The sequence below is a fragment of the Panthera leo genome, chromosome D3, assembly GCF_018350215.1.
Source record: "Panthera leo isolate Ple1 chromosome D3, P.leo_Ple1_pat1.1, whole genome shotgun sequence".
NCBI lineage: Eukaryota > Metazoa > Chordata > Mammalia > Carnivora > Felidae > Panthera > Panthera leo.
The window spans coordinates 11,149,273-11,167,681 of record NC_056690.1 but is presented as its reverse complement, the minus strand read 5'-3'; the positions used below and the strand labels follow the sequence as shown (position 1 = coordinate 11,167,681).

The window sequence follows — 18,409 nt, the reverse complement described above, 5'->3', positions numbered from 1 at the left end:
GAGCCTGCTTTAGATTCTGTGTCTCCCTCTGTCTCTGCCCCTCCCCTGCTTGCACTCTGTTTCTCTCTCTTTGAAAAAAAAAATAAGTAGACATTAAAAAAAAAAAAAAAAAAAAGCAGATGTCCTTGGTCCTGGGGTTTTCTGGGCCGGGTCCACGGGCAGCACTGTTGAGTTGCTGAGAATGTGTGGTATTGCCCCTGTGCTGCCCTCTTCTGCGCCCCTTCCCACTCCTGGTGGCCGGCCCCCTCTCTAGGCTTCGGAGGGGTGGGGAGCATGCTGGAAAGAAGGGCCTGAGCTTGGAGAGCCTACCCGCTGGCCAGGCCGGGAGGCTGCAGGATACGGAGGAATGCACTGAGGGCCTCCGGCCATGGGGAGGCCGGCACTGGGCATGCAGGGCATCCTGGGCGAGAAGACTCTGGCATGGGCGGAGGGTTCAGGAACTGTGGCTGATGTCTAGGGACGCAAGGGCTCCTACTTTGGGAGGGTCTTGTCATCTTTCCTCCCCGGTCTCTGAGCACGCAACCTTGCCTCCCAGGAGGGTCCGCTCCACCTGCCAGCCCTCCCTCCTTGCCCAGCTCTCCGAGCGCGGTGGAGGACGGGGTGACGAGCGCCTGCCTGGGCTCAGATCCCAGCTCGGCCGCTCGCGAGCCCTGTGCCCAGGGATGAGGGACTTTGTCTCAGTTTGCTCAACTGTGTAGTAGGGCGTCCTGCCTCATTAAATTGTATTAACTCGTTTAGTGAGTTAGTACACACACAGCATCTAAACAGGGTTGAACACCTATGCACACTCCCCAAGAGCTGCTATTAAACCCTATTGGAGGCCTGGGAACTGGAGGGAGCAGGCATGTGACCATGATGCTTTTGAGGAGGGGCAGAATGTCCCCTTAGAATAGCCGGTGAGGACCCAGGACCTGGCCCCCAGGCCTGGGGCTTGCTAATGACCGTGGACTTCAGCCTGGGCGCAGGACCCTGCCAGTGGCTTAAAGCATAGGGAGGCCACGGTTGGATATAGAACGGACCCCTGGCTGGTGACAGGAGGGTCCTGGGGCCGTGGGCCGGGTGGGGCTTTGCAGCCCTCCTGGGAAGGATCAGAGCGGTAGGCTGGGCTGGGGTGTGGCAGAGGGGGAGGGAAGGGGGGGGGGAGGATGTTTATGGGGACGGATGAGGAGCCTGCCTTTGGGAACAGACAGGAAGGAGAATCTTAGGAGGGAATAAACAGCCTTGTGATAGAGGCCTCGGACCGTGGGCTTTGGACGAGGTCACAGCCCTGCCATCTGTTAGCCCTGACGCTCTGCTTCCTGACAGCACTGAGGCCTTGTGTGAGGTGGGGGTGTGAGGCCTCAGTCCGTCCGGGCTCCAGGAAGGACTCCTGGGTCCTCCTTTGTATGCACGTTGGGGCCTCAGGCGCTCATAGATGTGGAGAAGGCAGTGCAGGCACCAAGCAGGTCATAACACGGCAGCTTCGGGCACGTCTCCAGGGAAGGCCATGGGGCAGGCCCTGGTTCGGGTGGGGTGAGGCTGGAAGGGAGGTGAGGGCCTCCCGTGTTCGTGACTCCTGTAGGCCCTCCACATGTACAGCCGGGCCACGGTGTCTCCCCGCTGGCTCCCTGCAAAGGGAAGTTTGGCCTGGGGCGGGGAGGGGGAGGGGGCAGGAGAGTCGGCTTGTGTTTTGGAGACTTGGCAGAAATGGGAGATTCCCCCCCCCCCCCCCCCCCCCACCTTCTGCTCGGGCTCCCGCCGGACACCTAGCACAGCACGGGCACTCCTGGGTGACTCCCACCCGTGTCTACAGATTCTGTCTTTGTCATCGTCCCTCAGGGTACATCTTTGTGGATTTCAGCAGCGAGGAGGAAGTGAAACAAGCTCTCAAATGCAACAGGGAGTACATGGGTAAGGACGCCCGCCCCTGCCTGCTCGCAGGGCTTTCTTGGCTCCTTCATTTGCCCCGTGAAGTTTTGTGGAGGGCCTGCTGGGGGCCAGACACTGCTCCCGACACGGGGGATACAGCGGTGAGCAGAACGGACCTGTCTCTGCCCTCCTGGAGAAAGCTGACACGCGGCGGGCAGAGACAGGCAGCCGTCAGATGGGCTGGGGTTGGAGGAGCCGTGTTTTGAAACAGGACTTCATCCACTTGGGCCTCACCCAGGTGACATTGGAGCAAAGCCCGGAGGAGTAGGGGAGCCGGCTCTGGCTTCGCGGGCAGGCCGTTCAGTGGAGGGGGCAGCAAGCACATGTTCCCACCGTTGGGTGGGGGGGGGGGGGGTCACCCGAACAATGTCCACGGATGCAGTCTGTGACGCGTCCCAGCGCAGACAGACAGGTGATTCAGGGCCAGCCAGTGACCCCCCAGTGAGGACACGAGTGCTGTTAGGAAAGGTGGGAAGCCCGAGGAGTCTTGTTAGTAAGTCAGGCGGTCGGTTTTCATTGAGCACCTACTACCTGCACGTGGAGGGGATGATCAGGGTCTAATCAGGCGCACAGGGTGCTGCACAGAGACCGTTCTCCAGCGTTGGCTGTCACGTGACACCCTTGCCCGGGCAGAGCTGCGAGCCCTGCGGGGGGGCCCGCCCCCAGAGGGGATGCGGCACAGGGGCCCGGGGTGGCGGGGCAGGCTCCCCCAGGGTTGAAGTCGGATGGGTGAGATTCGGGGAGGGGGCCCTCCGGGTTCAGGCCCAGCACCGGCCCAGACTGCCACCCAGCAGTAGAGCCAGAGCCCGCGCTGTCGGCTTGGCCGTGACACCTGGAAGGCGGCAAGGGAGTGTGGATCGCGACCCAGCAGTCCCGGCAGGTTCCGGGCCTGCTCCGGAGCCCTGACTCCCTCCTCCTGCAGGCGGGCGCTACATCGAGGTGTTCAGGGAAAAGAACGCCCCCACGGCCAAGGGGCCCTTGAAGAACAGCGCCAAACCCTGGCCAGGCCGGACCCTCGGGGAGAACGAAGAGGAGGAGGACCTGGCCGACTCTGGGAGGCTCTTCGTACGGAACCTGCCCTACAGCAGCACCGAGGAAGACCTGGGACAGCTCTTCTCCAGATTCGGTAGGGGCCCCGTCTCCTGCTCACCGCGCACGCCCACGGCACGTAGTGCAAGCACACGGCCTGAGTTCCGGTCCAGTCCGCCTCCCGGGGGGCTCCTGACCACAGGCAAAGGGTGTCACCCCTCTAGTCTCCATCTGCTCATCCATAGATGGGGCTAATGATCCCTGAGCTGGGGTGAGCGTCGACATGTCACCTACACTGGGGGTTAGCAGGGCCCCCAGTGAAAGGTGGCATCATAGGCCTCGCGTGCTGTCAGAACCTGCCCTCACCGTCTGACCCCAGCACAGACGAGATTCGGAAACGTTTTGCGGAGCTTGCCCATGCCGTCCGGACTGCCTCGCTGCTCAGTGGTTGAAGTCCGGTCGCTGGTGGTGTGGATGTGACCGTGCTCTTCGGTCTGAGCTCCACCGTCTGAGGCCTCGCTCTCCAGACCGAGCGTCCCAAGTGCATTTGACGGCAAGGGTCATGTCCGCCGTCACGGTCGCTGCTGCTGTTCTCTCTCAGGCGAGAATTGGAAGGCCTGGGATTCCGCTTGGCACGCAGGGCTGTGTGTGTCTGTAAGGCCGTTGGAGGGAAGGAAGTGAGGGTTTGAGGTGGAAGGTGAGGCCTGGAAGCTTTGGGATCCCTCACTTCCATTTGGAAGACGGCCGTGAGGACCTGAGCTCGGCTGAGTGCCTGTTGTGGGGGCAGGGCGGCCCCGGGCAGGACTCTGCGAGCAGGCACGTTGGTATAACCTCCCAGCCCATGGCCACTGCCCTGGTTTGCACAGCAGGGCTGGGCCGCACGGGCGAGGGGACGGGCAGGTGTCCGTTCAGGAAGATGAAGACAGAGAGGGCAGCCTGATGTTTAGGGTGGAAGCCGGTTCAGACAGGCTTTATTTAGAGCGTAATGATCACGTCACAGCAGAAGCCTCTGGGGCACTAACTCTGGAGCAGTGCCGTTCAGCACACTGCACACATTGATGCCCCTGTGGATGTACTGACTGGTGTCCTGTGAGCTCGGTGCTCTTGGGGTGCCGTGTTATAGACGAGAGACTGAGGCATGTGGAGGCTTGGGGTTTGCCCAAGGCCACACACATCCGTGTGGAGGCAGGATCCAGCCCAGGCACCTGTACTTTGAGGGTAGCCGCATAAAGGACTGTGAATCAAGGACACTCTTGACCCTTGAGATGGTCTGGTGCCAACCACTTGCCACATTGTTCCTTGGGCCAAGTGGCCGTGACCAACCCAGAACAGCAGCTGTTATGTGTTAAAACCCATCTGCGTGTTGGGCCCAGCCCCGGCCCCCGAGGTGCTGACGCCTCTCCTGTCCACAGGTCCCCTGTCTGAGCTTCATTACCCCATTGACAGCCTGACCAAGAAACCCAAGGGCTTTGCCTTCGTCACCTTCATGTTCCCCGAGCACGCCGTGAAGGCCTACGCCGAAGTGGATGGGCAGGTGTTCCAGGTGACTGCTCGAGGCTGGCGGGTGGCGGCTGGGCCCAGGAGGTCGAGAAGGGGTGCGTGTGCCCACGTGCACAGGCACCCACGTTTACAAGAAAACACGCGTGATGGTGTGCGAAGCCACTCCTTTTTACCGGAGCCAGTGGAAGGTGGCTCCATGAGGGCAGGGCCCTTCAGCACCTAGGACAGCGCCCGGCACACAGTACACACTCCCAACTGTTTGTCACACGAACCAATATGCTGTCCGTCCCCAGAAATACCGCTGGGAAGAGAAATAAGGAAAGAGAGTTTGGACCTGGTCATATTAAATGGTCACAATAGGGTGTAAGAAACTCTTCCTTTTTTCCAGTGTTACCATGTAGTGTGCTTAGCAGGCCTGTTCAAGCCCAGGCCACCTCGAGCTCCCTTTCTCCTTTTTGCCCCAGTCATTCGTTCATTCATGATTTATTGATCTCTCCAGCTAGACCTGGCTCCTGCCCATGTGGTGCCCCCACCTCCGTGCGAGAGGACAGGAGGGGGGCTGCTACAGGCATTTTGTTTTTATTTTTTTATTTATTTTTTATTTTAATGTTTATTTTTGAGAGGGAGAGAGAGACAGAGCTCGAAAGGGGAAGGGCCAGAGAAAGAGGGAGACAGAATCCGAAGCAGGCTCCAGGCTCTGAGCTGTCAGCACACAGCCCGACGCGGGGCTCGAACTCACGGACCGTGAGATCATGACCTGAGCCGAAGTCGGACGCTCAACCGACTGAGCCACCCAGGCACCCCTGCAGGCATTTTATAAACTCAGTTTCCCTTGTGAGGCTGTGTCAAAAGGTCCCCACCAGTGTCCCGTCCCTGAGTCCCATGGCCAGGCCCCACATTGTGCGTGGGTGGCCACGTGGTTCTTCCCGAGACTCTGTCCAGCCTTTCCAGCTGCCGGTGGAGGGACTGGTGTCCTGAGGCAGGATGTGGACGTACCCTTTCCCTTCCTCTCTCTACCCCCTTCTCACCCCCGCCCCCCACAGGGCAGGATGCTACACGTGTTACCGTCCACCATCAAGAAGGAAGCCAGTGAGGACACCGACACCTCGGGATCATCGTCTTATAAGAAGAAGAAAGAATCTAAAGACAAAGCCAACAGCTCCAGGTCCTTGCCTGCTACCAGCCTCTGGGCCCCGCCCCTCCAGCTGCCCGGGTGCTCTGGCCCCTTGGGATGGGTTCAGCCTCTCGCCATGACCTTGCCGAGCCCCGCTTTCCTCATCTGCTTAGTGGGGGGGGGAATCACAGTGGTGCCTTGCTTTTTTGGCGTTATTAGAATTAGGTGCGTTAATATAAGCAAAGTGCTTAATATCTGTGGCACAAAGCAAATGCTGGTCAGATATTAGGGATTGTATTGTCCTCGCTCACGTCTCTGGGCCCTGGGTGAAGGGCGGGCAGTGAGCTTACTTCTCTGAGGCTTTGCACCTGAGAAGACACTCCGCTCGTTCAGCCTTGGTCTGACCTCCCCGTTCTGCCTCTGCCTCTCAGCTCTCACAACTGGAACACGCTGTTCATCGGCCCAAACGCTGTGGCCGACGCCATTGCACAGAAATACAGCGCCACCAAGAGTCAAGTGTTTGACCACGTGAGTGGGCGTCCCATCCGACATGGTGGGCTCCGGGCCCAATGCCGGGGGGAGGGGAGAAGGAGCAGGGGAGGGGCCGTTGTTCGGGGGTCATCTCCAAGCCCCAGGCCTCAGGCTGAAGTTGTGGGCACCCTCGGGGCCTCGTCGAGAAGTGTCCCATCCATGATCCAGGCCTGTGTCTCCCGGGCCCGTGTGGAGCCGAGCCAGAGGCCGCAGCTGATGACAAACACCCAGCTGTGTGGTCTCCTCGCCACAGCCCAGTGACTTAGCACTCCTCCTGTCCCACGTTCCAGATGAGGAAACAGGTCTAGGGACACAAAGCAGCTTGCCCAGGGTCATGCACCTGGAAAAGCCTGAGATGAGATGACACCAGGTCTGCCTGAGTCTGGTGCCCATGCACCGAGCCCGGTCACACGCCTCTTTAGAGGTTGCTGTGCCCGGTCCCTCGGCCCGGGGCAGCCCCAGTCTTTGAGACGGGAAAAGAGGAGTCCTCAGTCTCTGCCCCGCTTCCTGTCGAAGTCGAACCTAATTCCAGCTGACTCGTTCCACCCATCTCTCTAGCACCCTCAGATCACAGGCCTTCTTTAAAATGCACGTGTGTGGGGCGCCTGGGTGGCTCAGTCGGTCGAGCGGCCGACTTCGGCTCAGGTCCTGATCTCACGGTCCGTGAGTTTGAGCCCCGCGTCGGGCTCTGTGCTGACCGCTCAGAGCCTGGAGCCTGTTTCCGATTCTGTGTCTCCCTCTCTCTCTGACCCTCCCCCATTCATGCTCTGTCTCTCTCTGTCTCAAAAATAAATGCACGTTAAAAAAAACTTAAAAAAATAAATAAATAAAACGCACGTGTGTGTAGTTACACCACGGCAGAGTCCACCTTAGGCAGAACCTCTGCGTGTGTTTTCCAGCCAGTCAGCAAAGGATTACAGGGGTTTCGGCCCATAAGCCCGTTGACCCGCTGTCATTTACTCCTGCCCAACACTCGAGGTCAGCACTGTGCATTAGAATGAGAACGTGTGCCCCACGTGCACTGGGAAACATCCTGGTGGCCGTGTTTCTTAAAAAGCAAAAAAGAACAGGCAAGGTTCGTGCTCGTAATCTGTTTCATTTAGCTCAGTGGAGCCGAAGCGTAGCCCCGATGTCATTTCAACCTCATACACAGTATAAAAGACAACAAGATATTTTGCGTTCGAAACCCAGCACGTGTTTTTTTGCTCAGAGTGCTTCTTGATTCGCACGTGCCACACTGCAAGTGTTCAGTGGCTGGATGGGGCTCGGGGCCACCGTGTGGGGCGTAGGACGCGCACGGCCCGTTCAGATTCCACAGGCACCCCACGCAGAGAGTCCTGTTCTTCCAGAGCCTTCCGGAGGAGGAAGACTCTGACAAACAGGCGCAGCCTGTCCGTGATGGCTATGAAGAAGCTAAGCCGAGTAGGGGAGAGGGTGTGCGAGCGAGGGTAGGCTGGTCACCAAAGTGACATCTCAGCAGAAGTTTGATGGAAGGAGGGATTGTGGGGTAAGCGCCGTGCAGGCAGAGGTCAGCAAGCGCGGGAACCCCGAGGTGGGGGTAAGGTCGGCCTGCACGGCCACAGTGGAGGGTGAGGCATGAAGCCAGAGAGGTGGGCGCAGGGTCCTTGATTTACTGTGAAAGGCACAGAAGCCAGAGGCACAAATCGCTGTGGGTATGTGAGGGGCGTCGGCGGCGGGGGGCCCAGTCCCATCCGGCCGCCTCTTCAGGCTGTTGGGAGACGGGACGGCTGACTTGTCCCTCGCCCACCGGCTGACGGCCTCTTCCTTTCCCCTCTCCCGCAGGAGACCAAGGGCAGCGTGGCCGTGCGTGTGGCCCTAGGGGAGACCCAGCTCGTTCAAGAAGTACGGCGCTTTCTCCTGGACAACGGGGTCAGCCTGGACTCCTTCAGCCAGGTGGGTACCAGCTCGGCGAGTCACCAGCCACCGGGGAGCCGAGGGTGGAGTTTCAGATCCGGGTGAGCAGGCAGGTTTGAGGATCAGGCCTTTCAAGGATGATCAATATTAACCCTTAAATTGTTTCTAAAGAAAAAAGTTTCACGTGGGCTCAGACGAGGGACCCGTTTGACTCGGATGGTGTCTCTTGGGGGCGGTGTGCAGGAGGACTGCCCTGTGACTCACGGCTTCTCCACCCAGATCGGAGGGGCCCCGAACAGCCCGTCCCCCACCCCCCACCCAGCACCTTACTAAAATCACCTGTTATCTGGGGGTTTAGACCTTCCTTGGACCAGGTAGGTTACAGACCAGCACTTAAACATGGCTTATTCTCCACCACATAGGAGATTAGAGTAACGGATGGTCGAGTCTTAGCGGGCCCGCCGAGGCCCCCTCACACCCACCCCTCCGTCACAAGACAGGCCCAGAGAGGGGGGCGGGGGACTCAGAGGTCACACAGTGAGCCTGTGGCAGGAGCTCAAGCTAAATCTCAGCTCCTGACTCCCAAACAGCACTCTCCTCAGCCGTCCAGGCCCTCAGGTTTACCGTAAGAGGGCAGCTGGGAAGGAAGGCTGCGTCGGTATGTCAAGTAAATACACTAATAGGTGACACGTAGTGGGACTGACCGCGGCGGTCATCTGCGTTTGTGTGTTATTGTTGGGGTCACTCACCTGACAAGCCGGGAAAGCAGCACTGGTTGCTCCCATGGTGACCCTTAGATGGGGGGGGGAGCCACAGGCACAGAGAGGCCAAGACACGTGTTCCGGGTCACAAAGCAAGTCAGGGTGGAGCCCCAGAGCCCACACCCCTAGCCATCATCCCCTGCGGCCGGAGTTGCACCTGAAGCCCACTGGGGTGCAGCCCTTCCCACCCACAGACGGCTTCCACCTCACCCGTCTTAGTCCTTCCAGCAGCAGCGAGGCCTAGAGGATGGGCATGACCATTAGCTAGTCCATTTTGCAGATGAGAAAACAGAGGCCAGAGGGAAGGCAACTGACCCAAGGTTTCCAGTTAGATTTGTGGCCAAGCTGAGACTCATGCTCGGAGATACTCCAAGTGTTTTTCCATTACGTCTTGGCTCTTTCCCGCCCTTCCCGTGTCGCTTTTCAGTACAGTAACCGCTGACATTTACAGAGTGCACATGCTCTATGCACTTGGCTCGTATTAAGGCGCATAATTAAGTCCGTCCCCGCAAGGGTCCCGTGGAACAGGCGCCGCGTCCTCAACGTTAGGTGAGGGGCTGAAGCGGGGTGCAGTACGTCTCTCGGGCTGGATGGCTAGTGTCTTCGTTTGGCTTCTCCCAAGAGCAGATGCTGACACAGGGTCAAGTGCATGTAGGTTACTGGGCAGTGCAGAAAATACTGGTGAGAAAGGTCAAGGGGGAAGGAGGTCAGCGTGGGGGGTGCTTATTACAGTAACTGCTGGTGCAGTGAGGGGGCTGAGCTTTATGGGGAAAGCTGCAGAGCTCATACCTCACACTTGTCCTGCCCAGAGGACGGGGGACGCGTGAACTCCTGAGAGCTGTAGGCTGCTCCCAGGGTGTTAACCCCTCGGCCCTTCCTGCCTGCCCCACGTGTGGTGTCTGGAGTTCCAGGAAAAAAGGCTCTCGGCCCTGAGATGCACGTCCTGGCCATTGGCAGTCTGGGCAGGAACGTTCTGGAAGGTCCAGAGAGAGCTGTGGTCAGGCATTGTCAGAATCTGCCACAGCTCAGGAGGGGAAGGGCTGAGATTTGACCCGGGCTCCAGAGCTGGAGCCCTCCTCCCATTCTCTCCAAAAAGCTGCCCCCTGGAGCGGCGTGCCCAAGAGAGTGGGGCCTCGGGGGCCCGCTCCCCAAGCACCTGGCACCTGAGACCGCAGAGGGGTACCTGGTGCAGAGCCAGCCACAGATCGGGGCTGGTGTTGGGCTGGGGGATTCTCCCGCCTGTTGCCCCACGTGTGTTCATTCCCTGCCCCGCAGGCCGCAGCCGAGCGAAGCAAGACTGTAATTCTGGTGAAGAACCTCCCGGCGGGCACCCTGGCGGCCGAGCTGCAGGAGACCTTTGGCCGATTCGGCAGCCTGGGCCGAGTGCTGCTGCCCGAGGGCGGTGTCACTGCCATCGTGGAGTTCCTGGAGCCCCTGGAGGCCCGCAGGGCCTTCAGGCATCTGGCCTACTCCAAGGTAGGGCTGCCGGGGCCTGCTCAGGAGAGGGCGAGGGGGCCGACGGACCCGCAGGCAGGCTGGTGAGGCACTGTCTGCAGACCGGCCCTCTCTGACGTGATCTGCCAGCTGCCCCAGCCCTGAGAACACCTCAGGGCGGGAGAATGTGAGAGGGGCGCCCTGAACATCCCCCAGAAACCTGGCCATGGCTCCTTGCCTGACTCTGGCTTTCCTTGGTTTTCCATCCCCGGATGAATCGGGGCCATCGTTCCCAGAGCTTCGGGTATCTTGTACTCGCGATAAGTTAGAAGTCACTCCTGTAAGCGGCCTGTCCCCTGTTTTCTGGGTAAAGAGGAAGGAGCATTACATGTGCACACGCTTCTGTCATAGCGTGTTAGTTTCTTGCGGCTTCCGTTACAAATGGCCACAAACGCGGTGGCTTAAAACAGCAGCACTGTATTGTCTCGCAGTCGTGGAGACCAGAAGTCTGAATTCCAGTCGTCCTCGGGCCCTGCTCGCTCTGAGAGCACCCTCCGCTGCCTCTGCCAGAGGCTGGTGGCACCACGTGTCCCTTCACTCGTGGCCGTGTCCCCCCAGCGTCTGCCTCCCTCTTCACGTGGCCTTCTTTCCCTCTGTCCCGGGTCTCCCTCTGCCTTTCTCTTACGAGGACACTTGTCATTGGGTTGAGGGCCCACCCCAATAACCTGGATGCTCTCATCTCAAGATCTTGTACTTAAGTGATATCTGCAAAGATCTTTTTTCCAAATAAGGTCTCATTCACAGGTTCTGGGGCTTCGGATGCGGACTTACCTTTGTGGGGGTGTCACCCTTCAACCCGCTACGAGTAGCTTCTGTTTATCGGGCACTTTAGCGCCGCACAGACTATCTATCGGTGTCCGGTTCGTCCTTTCTTTAAAGGGAAAAACTCTGCGTGCACACACATTGCCCTGTGGTATTGGCAGCTGGAGGCGGGGGGGGAGAACGTGGGTTTCTGACGGTCCCGATCCACTGTGCTGTGCTTTATCACCGGTCCCCTTCCCTGGCCCACTCCCCTCCATTGCCCGGCCAGAGAAAACACGAGGAGACACAAACACGTCCGGTGACAGCAGACGCTGGGGCCTCTCCCCTGAGCCCCAGGCTGCAGCCAGGGGGCCCCAAGCTGCTCTCAGGGATCAGGCAGCACACAGGGCTCCAGGCCGTGCCTCTCCCTTTGCTCGTTCCCCGTTCCCCGGGGTGAGTCGTCCTTGCAGTCTGAGCCTCGGGCTCTTCCTCTGCAGAGGGAACTGAGCCCCTCCCCTGCCCCGTCTCTGCAGTGTCGCCACGTGCCCCTGTATCTGGAATGGGCTCCGGTGGGCGTCTTCTCCAGCTCCGCCCCGCAGAAGAAGGAACCCCGAGACCCCCCAACAGGACCCGCGGAAGAGGGCGCGGCGGAGCCGGAAACCTGTAAGAGCTGAGGCCGGGGTGCCCTGGGGCGGCAGGCAAGGGGGGGGGGGTGGGTGCTGCACTAGAGCGTGTCAGGTGTCTGGTAAAGTTGTTTGTTCGTCCTGGAAACCGGTGCGTCTCGGAAAACGTCCTTCGACAGGTAGAACGTAGAATTACAGGCGGACGAGAGTAGCCAGCTTTTCCGCTCGTCAGTTAAGGGTTGAGAAAAACTCCCAGAATCTACCAGCCTATGGATTTGGAACAGAGCAGGTGAAAACGACCTTGTTGTGTGCATCCACCAGGATGCCTGGCCAAGGAGGGCGACTCCAGGGGAGATAGATACGTCCTTAGAGTGGCATAGCGCCCCCTGGTCACGGACGGCTGCAAGGGCAGGGACGGCACCACTGGCACAGAGGCAGCACAGTTCTTTGTCGGACCGCTGTGCACCTTGCAAGGCATTTTGTGTCCCCAGACGCCACCCACTAAGTGTCAGGAGTGTCCCCAGTGCTCGTGACTTCCTGAAACACCACCTGCATCCCCTGGGTGTTCCCCAGATGCCCCCTAGGAGGGGAGAAGCACCCATGGGGCCGTGACCGCACCCTAGAATCAAAGACCTTGAGAAAAGTTTTGAAAAGGACCGGGGGTCCTGTTATCCACGTGTTGGGACTTTGCTCACCAGCAGCGTCCACTTTCATACCTACCCCCTGTAGGGTTACCCGTTTATTAAAATAAGAATTGAAAAAATAAGTCTCCCATCGGCCCTCTCCATCATCCCCAGAAAGGCTGTTTCACAGCAGAAACGGGGCGAGCGGAGTTCTCGTTGAAGAACGCTCCTTTATGGGCATCCGGGTGGCTCAGTTGGTTAAGCGTCCGACTTTGGCTCAGGTCACTGTCTCATAGTTCACGCGTTCGAGCCCCGCGTCGGGCTCTGTGCTGACGGCTCAGAGCCTGGAGCCTGCTTCGCATTCTGTGTCTTCCTCTCTCTCTGCCCCTCCCCTGCTCCCACGCTGTCTCTCTCTCCCCCTCAAAATAAACAAACATTAGAAAATTTTTTTTAAAAATTGCATTTAAAGAACGGTCCTTTAATTGATTAGAGCTCACAGTCCATACCTGCCCCCCCCCCCCCCCCCCGGCCCCCGACACCAGGCTGGCTGCATTTGTCACGTCCTCGTGAGTCAGCTGAGCCTTCTTCAGGACTAGCCCAGTCAGCACACGGCACTCGGGAGCCACTGGTGTGGTGTCTCTGTTCCGATCAGGAAGGGCCATTCTTCAGTCTCTGTGTTTCGAGGCTCCGGGAGCCTGCCTCCCTGGTCAGCAGGGTTACTGATTGTTGGTGTGAACTTTCCAAAGCCCTTCCCTACCCCCTGTTGGTGAGTTCGTTTTGTCCACACATTGTATTAGGGTTCCCTTCACAACCTGCTTCCGTCTCCATCAGAAACAATTCTTGTAATGTAGTCATGTTTTTTTTTGTTTTATTTATTTTTTTATGTTTATTTTTGAGAGAGAGAGAGAGAGAGAGAGAGACAGTGCAAGCAGGGGAGGAGCAGAGAGAGAGGGAGAGACCCAGAATCTGAAGCAGGCTCCAGACTCTCAGCTGTCAGCACAGCTGACGCAGGGCTCGAACCCACGAACCGTGAGATCGTGACCTGAGCCAAAGTCAGATGCTCAACCAACGGAGCCACCCAGGCGCCCCAGTGACGTAGTCATGTTTCATACCCAATGAGCCACCACCCTAAAATCATCAGCGGCCTTAGAGTTCACTTGCTAAACCCGAACCTGACTGATATTTTTTGGCCACAGCGAGCCCTCCTTTCAAGCTCGCTGATTTGCCGGAAGCAAAGGACCCTTTCCTACCTGCTTGGCAGGACCACCGAGGCTGGTGCCTCCCTCGGTGACCACTGCCACGTGGCCACACTTGTTTGCGTGTTTCCTGGCATGGCCCTCCGTCCACTCGGCTCTTCTAACGCTCATTTCATTCGTCGGTTTTTCTTGTTGAATATCCATCTCTGGCACACGGCGAGCCACGAGGGCAAGGCACGGCTGTCTTGTGCCCAGCTGGGGACCCTGCGCCCTGTGAGGCCCCAGGCCTAGACTGGCGCAGTTGAACGTGTGTGGATGGAGTGAATGGTGTCCGAAGAAGGGTTTCTGCACCTCTGTCTGGGCCCGTGAAAGGTGGGGGCTGCTCCCCCTGGCCTTTGTGTCCCAAGCCTCTGGCACCCAGTGGGAGCTTGGGGACGGACGGTTTGTCATCCGGTGACAGCCCCGCGTCAGAGCGGAAAGGGACGGTCACGGCTCCCGCCGTGCGGACCGATTGAAGCCCACCCCATGAGCTACCCTCTGCTGTGTTCTGACCCTCTCCCGCTTCCTGGGGTTGCGCCGTGGACGGGCTCATTTCCTTGCCGTCCATCTGTTTGCCTTCCCCGTTAGCAAGTCCATTCCGCAAGGCAGCTGCCTTGTCCGCTGGCTGCCCGGTGGGACAGCGGTGCGGGTGAGTCCACGGGCGACTGCTCCGTGCCGGGCCCTGCGCTGAGCACTTTGGTGCTTCCGTGCGCAGCGCAGAGCTCCTGGGGAATCTCCGTCTTCCTTGTCGGCCCCTCTCAGCCCTGCGGCCGAGCGAGCCGCCGTCCTCTGATGCTCAGTTTCTGCATCTGTAAAATGGGCATGATGACCGTCCCGACCTCGCGGGGCTCTGGGGAGATTATGGTAGATCACCGTCCCTCCGCCTCCGTTGTTCATTCAGCAGCCGAAGCCGGAGCGGATGGCCTGTCATTTCAGCTGCGGGCACCGGCTTCTGCTGAGCGGGGCTGAGCGGGGCTGACCCCAGTGGGTGCGACACAGACCCTCTTGCCCAGAAGAGGCCCGAGGGGCACAGACAGGGCTGTTGGGGGGCGGCCGAGGTGTCACACTAGCAGTACGAGCGGGCCCCGTGTGCAGAAGCATTCTGGAGCTCACCGCGCGGGGGCTCCGCCGAGGCGTCGAACCCCAGTCTGCCCCGCTGCACCCCGCTTCCCGGGGCCTGTGTGGAGCATCCCAGGCAGACTCCGGCCCGGCAGGCCCTGCCTCTCGGGGCTGACGAGACTCACACAAAGGAGGCCACGGAGCACGGCGGCAGGCCCGATTTCAGATACAAAGCTGTGCGTGTCTGGACCGATTTCGGGCCCAGCCGCGTCCCCCGTTACTAGGTGAATTCCCACAGAGCTCACCTCCTGTGCCTCCGTTTGCCCTTTCTGTTCCTTTCCTTACACGAATCGCATCCATGACCCTCTTCCCAGCCTCCTGTGCTCTTTTTTCACATGCTCCTCCCCCACACTCGCCCGGGCCTCCACCTTGTTCCTGAAGCTTCCCCGACCCCCGTCCCCGTTGCGTGGGGACTCAGCCAGCCCCCAAGCCCTAGATTTTCTCAGGCTCCAAAGGAAGGGAGCGGGGAGGGGAGTGGACGGAGCTTTTTTTTTTTTTTTTTTTTTCCACCCCTCCTTCCTTTCTGCAAAGCCCTCCGTTCTCTGTACCGGTCTCCAGGGAGGGGGACAGTGTGTTTTATCTCCCCACAACCAAGACCCTCACCTCCAGATAAAGGGCTCAGAGTCGGGGGAGGTCCTGAAAAGCTGCTTGCAACTGATAACAGTCTCTGCTGTCAGCCTTCAGCGCCCAGAGCTGGGAAGGGAGGGGGGGAGCCACAGTAAATTCTGCGGCCTGATTATAATAAAGCCCCATGTGGCGATGCGTGACTGCGTTTTATTGTGCTAACTACAGATGGAAGCACATTCTCCCCTGCCTGTCCCAGCCCCCTCCAGCCCACCTTGCTTTTAAATCCTTACCCCCTCCCCCTCCACGCGCACCCCCACCCTCTGGCCCAGCCCTGCTTCCTTTCTTGCTTTCCTCTTTCTCTGGTTCCTGGTGATTTTGTTGGCAAACATCTGTTTGAGTTTCGCAGTATCTCGTTTTTCCTTCTCGTCTTTGTCTCCCCAGTCTGGCCCGGAGCAGAAGTGCTTTTTTCAGAAACGACCTTTGGCTTCTCGGCCGTGGCACCCGGCGTCTCGATGCAGGCACGGGCCCCGGCAGGGCCTGGCCTGGCCGCTCGGGGAGCGGGAGCCCTTCTCAGAGACGTGGCCAGCAGGGATGTAGTTCCCCAGACTCCGAACTGTGGCGCAGGCAGCCCGCCCTGCAGGGAGGGAGCTGTGGGGTCCCTGCAGCCACTGTCTTTCTCTCTTGGCTGCAGGCCTCAGGGTTAGGGGCCTATGACATTTCCCCCCAGATTTGTCATCAAGGCCTTGCCGGGCAGTGTGTGCAGTGTGGGCGTTTGGGGTGATGTTAAGACCGATGAGACTGTTCTAGATCACCATAGGCCCAAGCACTGTTCCTACAGGCCTCGTGATCATCTTCTGAGTGGGCCTTCTTGTAGTCATTCCCTGCTTTAGATCGCAAGAAGGAAGCACAGAAATGTTTAGTGACTTGCGTGAGGTCGCAGCACCGGAGAGAGCCGGATGCTCCCAGAGCTGCGGCCCCGAGGTCTGTGCCCTGTTCCTCTCAGTCATACTAAGTGTCATTTGCAGGGCACCACCTGCGTTCCAGGCACATGCCAAGTGCTGGACATACTCATCATCCGCAGATATTTTTGGAGCATCTGCTCCGGGCCCAGCGTCGGGGACGTAGTGGTGACTGAGTCAGACGTGGTCGCATCCTCAAGGAGCTCCCCTGATAGCCGGGGACATAGAGAAGTACTCAGATAAGGTGATTTCATGATGGAGTAAGGGCTTTGAGTCGAGGAGCCCAGGGGAACGTGTTGGCACGTGGCCAGGCCTGGGCTGGAGACCCCTGGAGCTGGAGTGGACAGGAAGTGCTCTGAGGGGAGGACACTGAGCTGAGACCTGACGAGAAGCTGGGCCTGGAGAGGCAAGACAGGAGCACAACAGGCCGAGGAGACTGCAAGTGCAAAGGCCCTGTGGTAGGGCTGGGTTTGGCAGGCTTCACGCCAGAACAGAGGCCAGTGCAGCTGGAGTGGGTGAGAGGGGACAGACAAGGTGGGACGTGCTGGGGAGACCATCGAGGAGGCTACTCAGTCATCCAGACGAGAGGCAACGATGCCTGGGACCAGAGACCCTGTGTGTGGGTGGAGTAGTGGCCACTGGTATTTCCAGACGACTCAGCAGAGTGCAGGTGTGTGTGTGTGTGCACACGTGTGCACGTTTAACTCCGTGTTCCAGATTGAGGATGCTGAGGGGGTGGTCATGCCAGTCACACAGGGCCATACCCATAGCGCCTGGCATCACCGGGACTCTGACCTAGGTCACTCATTCCTAAGGCCTGTGTGCTTTTCACAGCTCGGTGCTTCCTGGCTCGTCTGTGGGCCCCCTTCTCGATTTTTCCAGGCCCCCCCATTTTCAGCAGATCTCAAGACTGGTGCCCTTGTCTCGTTAGTTGTCCCAGCATCCCCGGGGCCGCGAGCAGTGCAGGCAGGTGGCTGCCGGAGACACAAAGGTTTAGAGAAGGAACAGACACTTCTGTGCTGTTGGAGAACGGACGGGCCACGTTTAATCACGCCTTTCATCTGAAGCCGGGCGTTCTTCCCGGACGTCGGGGGTCAGGGCCGTTGGTCAGCCCCACGGTCCCCTCGGTCTTCCACTCCCCGTGGCCGGGCTCCGCCTGCTGTTCCTGGGGTGCCAGCCCTAACCGTAAGTGCAGCTCTGCCCTCCCTCAGCCCGAGCATCACAGCTCCTACCCCTGCCCCTTGTCGCCGCTCTTTGACGCCACTGCCACCCCCACCGCTGTTTCCTCTGTAAAAAGAATGTCCGTAGCCTTCCGTGAGCCTCTCTCCCAGCCTGAGGGTCCCTAAGATTTCGGGTTCAGGTGCAGCAGCCGCCAGCATTTTCACGGGCCGCCCACGGGGCATCGAGCCCAGCGCCTGGTGCGTGGCGGGGGGGGGGGGGGGGGGGGGGAGGGTCTCATCGGCCTGCCTTCGCCCCTGCTTTTATCTCCAAGATGGGGAGTGCAAGGAGAGCCAGCGGGGTGGAAATGTCATTCCCAGCGGAAGGTCATGGTTTGCGTTCCCATCGAAGCTCTCTCGTGCAGAACCTGAGGGCTCGGCCTCTTTGCATAGCTTTGCTGCCCCGTCATTAGCAACACTTTGTCCACCCTGCTCTGCTTTGAACGCACGGCCACACCACCGAGTCCCCTGCTGGGTAAACTGTGTTCGTTTCCGGGTAGGGGAGGAGCCTTTGGGTTGATGTCTTCTTTTTTGTCCTGGAGTGAGGGTCTGGGTTCTGGGTTCACCTCCGAGGGAGTGGGAGGGGCAGAGGCTGCCTGTTCAATTGATGTTAAACAGACAACATCCTCACCGCCTCCCGTTACCATCGGGGCTTGAAAGGGTTGTTTTATGACAAAGCGGTTGAAGCTTAATTAGGACCCGGGGGCCTTAAGCTCGGCCCAGAAGGGGCAGGGGAGACAGACGGGAGACGGTGTGGGTACTTGGCGTGAGAGCGAGGGGATGGGTTTGAACCCCAAGGAGCTTGGACTGTTTGAGTGCAGGTGTGCGGGAGGAGAGGGCTGTGTCGGTCAGCCTGGAGGCAGCACGCGCAGCGGCCTCCCTGGGGCCTGTGCCGGGATTGGCTCTGTGCACAGGGATAGGCCACCTGCTCAGAACCTCCCGGGAGCGAGGGCGCAGTCTCATGACTGCTCTGAGGGACCTGCGGGATGGGGTTCAGTCTCCCCAGGAAGTTGCCCCAAGGAGGAGGTCCAGAAGCTTGTAGGCGGAGGTGGGATGTGACCCTGTACCCTGATCGCGTTGACTCGGGGAGGTTGGACCGACCCGGACACATTT

The 18,409-nt window shown here is 59.3% G+C and overlaps 1 protein-coding gene and 1 long non-coding RNA gene across 6 annotated transcripts in view; one reads left to right on the top strand and one right to left on the bottom strand.

The window, feature by feature from the left end:
* The window catches only part of RBM19 (RNA binding motif protein 19), a 148,874-nt gene that overhangs the window by 17,709 nt on the left and 112,756 nt on the right, over nucleotides 1–18,409 (top strand). For all 5 annotated transcript variants that reach the window (XM_042909844.1, XM_042909840.1, XM_042909843.1 and 2 more), the window contains exons 9-16: nucleotides 1,819–1,890; nucleotides 2,831–3,034; nucleotides 4,350–4,480; nucleotides 5,481–5,602; nucleotides 5,983–6,079; nucleotides 7,886–7,996; nucleotides 9,994–10,194; nucleotides 11,487–11,616. In XM_042909844.1, the coding sequence (XP_042765778.1) occupies nucleotides 1,819–1,890; nucleotides 2,831–3,034; nucleotides 4,350–4,480; nucleotides 5,481–5,602; nucleotides 5,983–6,079; nucleotides 7,886–7,996; nucleotides 9,994–10,194; nucleotides 11,487–11,616 (1,068 nt within the window). The remainder of the gene's footprint in view (nucleotides 1–1,818; nucleotides 1,891–2,830; nucleotides 3,035–4,349; nucleotides 4,481–5,480; nucleotides 5,603–5,982; nucleotides 6,080–7,885; nucleotides 7,997–9,993; nucleotides 10,195–11,486; nucleotides 11,617–18,409) is intronic.
* Nucleotides 7,163–8,742, bottom strand: LOC122203234. The gene is made up of 2 exons (XR_006195101.1): nucleotides 8,707–8,742; nucleotides 7,163–8,122 (listed from the first exon to the last, which is right to left on the bottom strand). It is a non-coding gene; the product is annotated as an uncharacterized LOC122203234 (long non-coding RNA).